This window comes from Macaca fascicularis, chromosome 1, assembly GCF_037993035.2.
Source record: "Macaca fascicularis isolate 582-1 chromosome 1, T2T-MFA8v1.1".
NCBI lineage: Eukaryota > Metazoa > Chordata > Mammalia > Primates > Cercopithecidae > Macaca > Macaca fascicularis.
The window spans coordinates 35,861,656-35,873,523 of NC_088375.1; the positions used below are offsets into that span (position 1 = coordinate 35,861,656).

At 36.0% G+C, this 11,868-nt stretch overlaps 1 protein-coding gene across 11 annotated transcripts in view; it reads left to right on the forward strand.

Annotated features, from left to right (window-relative positions):
* RASAL2 (RAS protein activator like 2) overlaps positions 1-11,868 on the forward strand; it is a 389,304-nt gene that overhangs the window by 220,842 nt on the left and 156,594 nt on the right. For 4 of the 11 annotated variants that reach the window (XM_005540087.5, XM_074022953.1, XM_074023024.1 and 1 more), the window contains exon 1: positions 11,703-11,864. The exons of the other annotated variants lie outside the window; for them this stretch is intronic. In XM_005540087.5, coding sequence (XP_005540144.1) covers positions 11,852-11,864 — 13 coding nt within the window. In that variant the 5' untranslated portion in view covers positions 11,703-11,851. Of the gene's footprint in view, positions 1-11,702; positions 11,865-11,868 lie in introns of those variants that run through there. 11 annotated transcript variants of the gene reach the window in all.

Below are 11,868 nucleotides of genomic sequence, written 5' to 3' on the forward strand. Positions count from 1 at the left end.
AATAGGCCTATGAAATTCCAGTTTAATAGGCCTGTGAAGTGCTCAACATTGTGAATAAATACAGACCCCCTTGAAGGCACATCTTCAGGAAATTTCAGAACATCCACAATGGGAGAGACCCTTCTAAAAGTTTTCAGGGATTTAAAGCAGAAACAAAAAATACCCTATAAAGGATTTGAATAAGAGCAGCATCTGACTTCTTGATAGTAATATTAGAGGCTGAGACGTTGGAGCACTGCCCTTAAAATTCCAAGTGAACATGATGCCTAAACTGTTATTATATTCCAAGCTAATGTATCTGTCAAGGATAAGAAGGGGTAAATCTTATACTTCTTATACTAAAGTATAAGTATAAGTAAATCTTATAAGTAAATACTAAATACTAAATATAAGTAAATACTAAAGTATAAGTGTAAGTAAATCTTATAAGTAAATCTTATACTTCTTATACTAAAGGACCAGACTGAAGTTCCAGCTACTCAGGAGGATCACTTAAGCCTAGGAATTCGAGGTTGCAGTGAACTATGATCACACCACTGTGCTCCAGCTTAGGTGACAGAGCGAGATCCTGTCTCTTAAAAAAAGGGACAAGAGAAAGACAAGGGTTATCCCCAGAAGCTTGGTAAAAGGAAGTCTCTGGATGGCAGCTATGTAGCTGACTGAGTGAGCATCCAGTCCAAACTGGGGTAAAAGGATGGAAGGCTCTGGTATATATTAGTATTATAAGTTAGTAATAAATATACATTCAGTAAATTTTGGTTAATTACATTGTTGACTAAGTTGTTTTAATCAGAGCCATTAGTGGGGGTAGGGGGAAGGATAAATATTATTGAATGCTCAAGTTAAGGTACTAGTTTATTATAGTTCCCCTGTGTTACAGCAGTGTTACCAGATGACTAGTAAGCCCTGCACAAATCTTTTCTCAAAATTGTTTGATTGGATAAATTTGGAAGATTGGGCTAATGGTAGATCACAATATGAGTAACATAAGTAATGTATTATTTTGTCCTAATGGTTCTGCTTGTAATATATATCTAAGATTCTGCAAGCTACTGTCCTGCATACCTGAGAAATTATTTCACAAAAGTATTCTATTTACATCTCTCCTTGGGTGATTTATGATGTCTGCATTTTTTTTACCAAGGTGTCTGTGATTACAACATAGTGTATGTAGTGTCTTATTTCTAATACATATTCTCTGTGGATGGAACAAAAGACTAAACAGTGAACGGTACTCTTGGTAAAGTGGAGTTCTTTTTGACCAAGTTATAAACTTTTTCACATAATTGTAGTTGCAGTGGGCTGTAGTCGGGGCCATGAAATAGCAGATTAGAAGTGTTCCCTGGTAAAAGAATTAAACATTTCTGTAAATGGAAGGAAAAGAAAAAGATTTCGGAGAATCTGATCAATAATAGCTTGTGGGTCCTAGTGAATGAAGCAGTCTATAAAGAGGTAAGGTTTTTGAGGGAAAAAATACTGTGTCAGATGAGGGGCAGATGATAAAAATTGTTCTCATTTTCCTTTTTTTTGCCTGTCGTCTTCATTTATAGAATTTCTATACAATGACTATGTTTGGCATTTAATAACAGTGGCTCTCCCCCAGAATACTGTTTTTATTTTATTTTACTTAACAAATATTTATGTAGTGGTTTGTGCCAAGTACTGTTCTAAGCACTTTGCAAATATTTATTCACATAACCCTATAAGGTGGATACTGTTATTATACGTCTTTGTTTGTTTGTTTGCTAGCACTTAGTGAAACTGAGACAGTGCTTGTCCAAGACATCATAAGTAGTAAATGACATAGCTGGTATTTGAACCTAGGAATTTGGCTCTAAAGTCAGTCCTCTTAACCACTGTGCTCTTCTATCTGCCAACGTAGTACCTTACAAGTGGTGAGCAAAAGAGGCAGAGTTCTGTTTTATTTTTTATTTTTATTTTTTGAGACAGGGTTTTGCTTTGTCACCCAGGCCAAGGTACAGTGCTGCAAACTGCAGCCTCAACCTCCTAGGCTCAAGCAATCCACCTGCCTCAGCCTCCTGAGTAGCTGGGAGCACAGGTGCGCAGCACCACACGTGACTAAGAGTCAGAGTTCTATACTCCCATGTCCTTGATATTGTCAGTGGTTGAATCCCTATGCCCTTATAAAAATCAATTTGTTTGTCGTCTATTTTGCTGTTATTTAGTGGAGGAAAAATGTGTAGTAATCTATTTAAAAATATAAAAAGAGACTATACAGGGTTTTTGTTGCTATTAGCAATCATAGGACAAACTGTGATGAGTGAAATCATGTGTATTAGAGACGTAACTTCATGCATCTTTTTTTTTTTTTTTTTTTTTTTTTTTTTTTTTTTTTTGAGACGGAGTCTCGCACTGTCATCCAGGCTGGAGTACAGTGGCCGATCTCGGCTGACTACAACCTCTGCCTCCCCGGTTCAAGCTATTCTCCTACCTCAGCCTCCCAAATAGCTAGGATTACAGGCGCCTGCCACCATGCCTGGCTAATTTTTTTGTGTGTTTTTAGTAGAGACAGAGTTTCACTATGTTGGCCAGGCTGGTCTCAAACTCCTGACCTTATCATCTGCCCACCTTGGCCTCCCAAAATGCTGGGATTACAGGTGTGAGCCACCATGCCTGGCCACTTCATGCATCATTTAAAGAATTTCTATACAAAGAACATTTTTGGCATTTAATAGCATTCAATAAATATTGAGTTCAGTTAAATGTCAAATAAGAGTGTACAATATACTTTCAACATTATTCAATTGATTATATTCTCATTAATTTCATGTTTACATATATAGATATGTAAAATTTAAAACACGCATCATAAAAATTTTAGTAAATTTTAAATGTTTTCTGGATTATGATTTTAATTGTGCAATAAATGATGGTATATGATAAAGCATAGCCCAATAATAATAGAATTTTTCTAATTCAAGCCTAGATTTTCTCTACAGAAAAACCTATATTCTCAGCCAGACACGGTAGCTCATGCCTATAATCCCAGCACTTTGGGAGGCCAAGGCGGGCAGATCACCTGAGGTCAGGAGTTCAAGACCAGCCTGGCCAACGTGGTGAAACCTCGTCTCTACTAAACACACACACACAAATTAGCCAGGGGCGGTGGTGGGCACCTGTAATCCCAGCTACTCAGGAGGCTGAGGCAGGAGAATCACTTGAACCCAGGAGGCAGAAGTTGTGGTGAGCCGAGATTGCGCCACTGCACTCTAGCCTCAGCAATAAAGAAAAACAAAACAAAACAAAAAACCTATATTCTCAAAATCAATGTTGTGGCCTGACACTTTGCCAGTCACATGGAAACCACTCTTTATTTCCTTGTATAAGGGAGAAAAAGTTGTCTCCAATTCTTATACAAAGGTATCCCTGTCTAATTTCTCATGTGTGGCCTTGAGAAATTAATAGTGGCTGTTTGAATCTGCCTTTAGTCACTAATGAATATTTCCTTATCAGATTTATTAATATCTCTTTTATTCTCTGAATTTTGTCATCCATAAAATATCACTCAAATATTAGACTTTACTGAGATGAAACTATTTTTCACCTATTTTTGTTTTTTGTCAATATGACGTTTTAACTCATTTATGCCTAGTGTTCCATTATTGGAACACTAAACTTGTGGGAGTTATTTATATCCTATTGTTCAAGGTCATTACCAAAATCTCATTTTTTTGCAAAAAAAAAAAAAAATTGCAGCCTGTGGCATAAATGGATTAAGACCAGCATGTTAGATACATTATTTAGTTTTAAATGAATTCAAAAACCCAAGTGATATGCTGAGTTTACTTTACCCGTGGGGCACATTTACCTGTTGATAGTAACTATTGTTGAAGATAGGTTACAAAATAGTATATAATCATAATAGTAAATAATCATAATTCTTGACTATATTAAAAAACAAATTATCTTTTCTTAGAATTACTTCTCTACTCACTGAAACAAACTTCTCTTAGAGGATTTTTCAGTTTTTCATTAGTAGTAATTTATTTTGTCTGTATTTTCAGCAGTAATAAATTTAGATATCATGTTTTATTGCCAAGAGAAAATATGTTAACCATTGTGGTAGGCAGAAAAATTTGGCTTGTTTTTAAAGCAACAGTAAATCAGTCTTTGAATGTAGTAGTTGTGTTTTTGAACTACATCATGTTTTCTTTGTGGGATCATTGTTTTGGAATTGATCATGAATTGATTATAGGCCTTGCATAATTCCATGCTTTTTATAACATTGTTTTTGCCTTTTCTGGGTATAATAGCTAATTCATTTCTTATCGTGTTGAATTTTTTTAATAATAGTAATAATTTTTTACTGCATGTGCAGAAATTTAGAGGGAATTTTTAACCTCTTGAAAGTTATTTTTCTTATTTAATGATATTTTCAAAAACTAAAAATGATTATTTATTGGTTTGTTTCTCATGTCCACAATGTCTTATACTTGGTAAAAGATCATTCATTTATTGCAACTTTTTTTTTTTTTTTTTTTTAAACAGAGTTTTGCTCTTGTCACCCAGGCCGGAGTGCAATGGCATTATCTTGGGTCACTGCAACCTCTGCTTCCGAGTTCAAGCCATTCTCCTGCCTCAGCCTCCCAAGTAGCTGGAATTACAGGCATGCACCACCATGCCTGGCTGATTTTTGTATTTTTAATAGATAAGAGTCAGGGTTTCACCATGTTAGCCAGGCTGGTCTCAAACTCCTGACCTTCGGTGATCTGCCTGCCTCAGCCTCCCAGAGTGCTGGGATTACAGGCGTGAGCCACTGCACCCAGACGCAACTTTTAAAAGATAAAAAAAAAATGCATGTCATTGTATAGGAACTTTAAAAAATAATCCTTCTAAAAAAATAGGAGGCAGGCCGGGTGCGGTGGCTCATGCCTGTAATCCCAGCACTTTGGGAAGTCAAGGGGGACGGACCCACGAGGTCAAGAAATCGAGACCATCCTGGCCAACATGGTGAAACCCCCACTCTACTAAAAATACAAGAATTAGCTGAGTGTGGTGCTGCACACCTGTAGTCCCAGCTACTAGGGAGGCTGAGGCAAGAGAATCACTTGAACCCGGGAGGCAGAGGTTGCAGTGAGCTGAGATCGCACCACTGCACTACAATGTGGCGACAGAGCGAGACTCTGTCTTTAAAAAAGAAAAAAAGGGCAATATATTTTAAAATATAATATTTGGAATAAAAATGTAATATAACCAGAATCATAAAATAGAACAAGATTGTCCTTTTGGAGCCTGAAAAATAATTGAATAAAAGAGTCTTATTTTTGTCACTATCACTACCCTAATGGATCAGAAGTAATAAGTAGAAATACCACAGGTTAATTTTTTTTTTTTCCCTTAAGAACTTAAATTTTCCTTTGGGGAATTTATTTTCTTTTAAAAAATAATCAGGACCGTAATTGTCAAAGGTTTGGCTAAAGGATAATATTCTACAGAAAAACAATATAGCATATCTACAAACCAAAGACTATATATTTGTAATACTGGTTTTTCTTCTCTTTCTTTCTTTATATAAAAGATAGTGTCTGATTAAATTCATTGGCCTATTTAATATTAAGTATGTTTTAAATGGAGGAGGAAAATAGCCACTGAACTGAGGAAAGGGGCCCCTAATTTTCTCTTGAATTTGATTTCTTCCAAACAACACAAAATTTGGTGCCAGACTACTGATACTGAGAATATGTTCCTCTCCTTTCCTTACTCAATCTATTCCCTTCTCCCTTAAAACACACACACACACACACACACACACACACACACACACACACACACACACACACACACACACAGATCTTCCTCTCCCTGGCCCTTCCATATTCTAGGACACAGAGGTTTGGAAACTGCTCACACACTACATAGAATGATCATTTTCAAGTCAGGAGCTGCCTCTCAGATTCTGAGTGATACAGCCCTCTCCAGTTGCTGAAACAAATGAAAAAGCACATAAGTGGAATGTCCTTTTGAAAATTCAATACATTATTCCAATAAATATATATGTTGCTACATCTAGATGAATACACACTGAGGAAAAGAGCAATAGCTTCTGATAAACCTAATTTGGAACAATATGTAAGCTCCTTTATAAAATTAATAATATTATAGAAAATTTGGAAAGTATGGAAAGCTATGAAGAGGAAAAAAAGAACCCAAAATGCCAATTAAAGATAAATTTGGAGTAGTTTAGTGTACCATAGTGGTGAAGGGAAAGCACTCCAAGAGCCAGCTAAAGCATGAATTCTGGCTCTACCACTTTGTAACCTTGGGCAAGTTACTCACTTAACTTGTGTCTCCATTTCCTCATCTGTAAAATGGGAAAAACAGTATAATTTACTTCTTAGGTTTTATGTTTTAGAACTCTGTTTCCCTAGGAAATTGCTGTTAGAATTTTCCTTTTTCTTTTCTTTTTTTTTTTTTTTTTTTAAGGCTTGATGACAGTCTTTAGACTCCTGCTGGATATTGGTGTGCTTCAGTTAGTTGTAAGAAAATAATGGAAATTGGATGAAGTTAACTGCCTGCAGTAGTATTTTGAATTATATAGTACATATATATGTCTTTGTATCAGTGGTAAGCCAAGGACTGATTGTACTATAAGGTCTATGCTTTTTCTAAATAGATTTTATAAAAACAGTAGCCCATAGTTGCAAATATTCTTTAAAACGAAGGCGAAACCAAATGCCTAATGACCGTTATTTTTACTGAAACTGAATGTTATCTGCATTATATGAGAAAAATGGACTAGTGCTTTTGTTGTGACAGCACATTAGCTTAATAGGAAATCCATAAGCCTAACAGATAATTATGTGTATGTATATGTATAATTATGTATGTATATATATAAAAATATATGTATTATATATAAATATATATATATTTTTAAAGCCACTGAAGAAAATAAATTTGTTTAAACTCCCTTTTTAAATGAGATCCAATATCACAGGCATGTCCTTGGCTCTCTGAGCACATTCAAAGATAGTATCCAGTAATATCCAACACTATCCCAAAATATTTTTAGTTGCTTTTCATTGTTTATTTAGGAATTTTTTTGTAGAAATAGAAGTGTTGGTTTTGTTCTTTTAGTATAATCTTACTCGTATGATGAAATAAAAGTAGGAAAAGATTTCCTTGTGTTTTCCCATTTAGATTTTGCTTATTATTAGTAGTATTATTTATTTATTTATTTATTTATTTTTGAACTGTGGTCTTATTCACATGAAAGCCTTAGTTTCTCAACTCAATACCAGGGGACTGATATTTAATTTTGCCTACTCCCTATAATACTTCCTCCTAGCCAATTGCCATTCCAGAAAAAAAAAAAAAAAATGCAGTCTACTAAGTCATCTTAGTGGGAAGAGCAAAGTAAAGCTCTAATGCTTAGCCAGAAGTTTTAAAAATATTTTGTGACTATCATAATTGTTACTTGTTTGACATGGCCCTTTCTAAACACTTGTAAGTACTTTGCTAACCACATGAATTAACAAGTCTTCTGATCTTTATAATGCCTCTTTATCAGAGAGCAGAGGTATGTATGTATGTGTGTCTGTATATTGTGCTGGCATCCCATCATATAAAAATGAAATTAAATAAAGTTTTAATGGCATTTCTGAATAAGTGGGTGACTTTGGTGTTTGTCATTCAAATTATAAACAATGGTTTTCTTTTTAAATATGAACTCTCAAAAGAATGTAGTGGGAAGACCCACATATCAGAATGCCAATCTTTTTTATGGGTAAACATGAAAAGACACTGTGTTTATGGTTAAAAGAAGCTGAGTTTATGATCATCTGCTGTTCAAAAGAGAAAGCACATGTAAGCACAAGAGCCAGCGCACTTACAGCCTGAAATAACCTCAGTTGGTTTGCTTTGAGATGTTTTCTGCTTGGAGGAGGAGAATATGGGGGTCAACAGGGTGGCTTGTTGTTCATTAATTTATTTGATAAGCAATAAAATTGATATGCAAGTAATTTTTTTTTTTTTTTTTTTTTTGAGACAGAGTTTTGCTCTTATCACCCAGGCTGGAGTGCAGTGGCACAATCTCGGCTCACTGCAACCTCCTTCTCGCAGGTTCAAGCAATTCTCCTGCCTCAACCTCCTGAGTAGCTGGGATTATAGGCGCCTGCCACCACGCCTGGCTAATTTTTGTATTTTTAGTCGAGACGGGGTTTCACCATGTTGGCCAGGCTGGTCTTGAACTCATCACCTCAGGCGAGCCACCCGCCTGGGCCTCCCAAAGTGCTGGGATTACAGGTGTGACCCATTGTGCCCAGCTGTAATTTTTAATTATATACAGCTATCTTATTATTTTTGTGCCTATTGATTTTCAAAAAGATCATATATTTATGGTTTCAGAATTTCTTTTTTATTATTTGTTTGTTTGTTTTTTGAGACAGAGTCTTGCTGTTACCCAGGCTGGATTGCAGTGGCATGATCTCGGCTCACTGCAACATCTGCCTCCTGGGTTCAAGCGATTCTCTTGCCTCAGCCTCCTGAGTAGGTGGGATTACAGGCATGTGCCACCATGCCTGGCTAATTATTGTATTTTTAGTAGAGTTGGGGTTTTACCATGTTGGTCAGGCTGGTCTCGAACTCCTAACCTCAAGCAATCACCCACCTCGGCCTCCCAAAGTGCTGGGATTGCAGGCGTGAGCCACCGCGCCCAGCCTGGTTTCAGAACTCCTTAATGGCTAGCATATGGAATTGTATACCTGTACCAAAGTCAGAATCCCATAATATTACTTTTATATGGGATGGAGGGAAAATACATTATCTACGTTCTTCAAAATTCAGCAAGTATACTATTTGGTTGATTCATAACTAGGAAAAAAAACTCACAGCCTTTTAGAAACACAATATTTGTTGATATTGAATTTTGAAACTATCATAGATGTAGCCTCCAGGAGTTTACTTATCCCTGTTTTCAAACCATTTATTTATTCAACAGATACTTAGTAAGCACTTACTATGTGGCAGACAGTGTATTTAGCGTTGCAGATATAGCAGCGAACAAGGCAATTATAGTCTCTGCCACCACTCAGATTCTGAGTGATACAGTTCTCTCCAGTTGCTGAAACAAATGAAAAAAGCATATAAGTGGAATGTCCCTTTGAAAATCCAGTATATTGTTCCAATAAATATATACATGGTAAAGGTGGGGTGATAGCAGGGACTTTGTCTTATTTCCCACTTATCCCCAGAGTTTAGGAAAATGCCTGACATTAGTCAGTATTTCATAAATGATAGATGGATGGATGAATATATTTCACTCATCAAACCTTTTTAAAGTATTTAGACTTAGGAGGACTGTAGCATAACTTGAGGACAGGGGCCATATCATATCTATTTTCTTATGCCAGAGCCTAGCACTGTGTATGTTATGTGCTGAAATAAGAACGTTAAGGAATTCATCTCCATTTTGTGCAGTCGCAAGTAACTAACTGAAGCCAATAGAATTAAACACCAAGGAAAGATAGCCCTTTCATCATTTACCCAGTTAGGACCTGTTTCTAACAGGTGGGATCGTGGTCAATAGAAGTTGCTTCTCAGAGTAATTTCTACTTAACCTTCAATGTCTATGAACCCATAGCCATGTGCTGTGGTACCATGGCCAGGGAAACGCAGCTTTTGGGATAGAGACTGAAGTGACTGGTAAAATTTTAATCTTCTCCTGCAGCATGAGTAAGTTCTCCAAGAAGCTGGAGAAGCACAAGTAAATGCTTCACTATTTAGCCGTGAGCTCAAGCTAGAAAGTGGCTGAAATTCATGCCTATGCAGTGAATCCCTCATTGGTTAGGAATAGCCTCACAGAGTTTGATGGAGTTTTGAATTGGTGCATTAGATCACACAATTTGACCACTCAACTCAGCACCAAGCCTGTTCATTTTGGATAGGTGAGGCCACTTTAGCCATTTTATTTCTACAGATAATCACTATGTTATAATTATTTGGTTTCACATTTCTCCCCTGTATAAAGAGTTGGGTAGGGTTGTCTTGACTAATCCATCTTATGTGGTCCTAGCCCAGCACTACACTCAATAAATGTTTGTGTTAGGTTGAACTATATAAAATGCTGTGTTTGTAAGTCAAAAAATAGTCAAATATTAGCAATGATCAAGTGAATAATAAGAAAAATTCAAGCAGTGAATGAGTGGTTGGACCAGATGATTTTAAAGATGTCTTCCGGTTCTGGAATTCCATGACCTTATAATTCAAACATAAATAACATCATCAGTGAGTTTCAATACTTAGTTACCAACTTATGAAACCATGGTATTCATATTATACACAAACATAGCACCTTGTTCTTGTCCTTCTCAGAACTTATCACAATGATTTAGCTATTTTTATACTAGATGACTATGTGCTCCTCATCTTAATGTGTATAATACGTAGCTAATGTGTAAGATACATAGTACATATATACATAAATATAAACGGGTAGATAGATGATAGATACAGTGTATGTGTTTCCATCAGCTGTTTGCTAAAAGGTAGATGATACATTAATACTGTGTTGTTTTCATGTCTCTTCTGTTCCAGTGCTTTAAGGTGGCAGGTGTAGTCCACTGTGATTCAAACTGTGAATTTTTTCATTGATGAGTTCTGATATGCTAAATTCAGCAACTGAGCACCTGTATAATATGTTAGGTCATCATATTAATAATAGTTGACTTGCCTTTTTATTGGGGGAATATAGAAAAACAAAAACCCTAGAAATATGACTGATTTTAAAACAAACTAAAATGATGATTGAGAATAGTAATACTATCTATAATTCCATTGCATCTAGTAGGGAATTAATTTTGCAGAGCCACTCAGTTTGATTATTCTTTATTTCAAAAATGAAATTCTCAGTTTTAATCTCAACAGTAAATCTGTTGATTATAGCAGAGCTGATTTTTATCTGTCAATAACTTAAAAAATTTTTGAGGAGGAAAAGCAAGCATCAACTTCTAGGGATCCAGTAACTTCCTAACTTAATGGGACTTGCCTAACAGTAGATGAACTTTTCATTTTAAAACTTTGCCTTTAGTAGTCAACACTGTCCTCAACACAGCTACAGACTATATACTATAGCGTCCATATAATACAGGGCATTTCTGTATGAATAAAGTATTACATTTTTTAAAAGTATCTTTTAAAAAATGAAGTTATAGCTTAAGACCTGAATGAAGGGCTTTAGGGAAATAAAACTTTGTTCCTTTTCTAAATTTTAGATATTTCCCTTATGGTAATATAGGGAATTAAAGTGATCGGTATAATAAGGTAGTTTAAGATAGTAATGTGTATGTGTTAACAGACTTCTATCTCTGCGTCAACTGTAAGATTTACCTGGTTTTTATACTCTGAAGAGTTTATATTTAAATTTAACATAATAAAACATTCAAAATAAGAATCTCTGAACTTAGTTTTATTTTAGACTGCTTATGAAAAAATCACTTCTTAAAGTGCACAGATGCACACATCCACCCTCCCATCCTTTGTGATAGAAAAAATGATTACTTAGCTTGGTAAATCACATTGCTTCTCCTGAAGTAGACTGACTGTACCCAGTGCTGCGAAAGAAAGCCCAGTGAATGAGTAAGGAAGGGTGGCTATTGTTTAGTGCTCTCTAGCAAAAGAACAGGATTGGGGGTGGGGTTGGGGCGAGGATTGAGTTTAACTGGCATTGGCTCTGGCTTTTCTGCATTCCAAACTGTCTGAGGCACGAAGTGAGAGCGAAAAGGGAGAGAGCAGGAGAGCGAGCACAGGAGAGCGAGTACAGTATACAAAGTGTTTTGCGTTTCTGACTGGCGTGCCGGAAAGATCATGTTAGCTCACCCAGAAACTTCACAGGATGCAGACCCCAGGTAA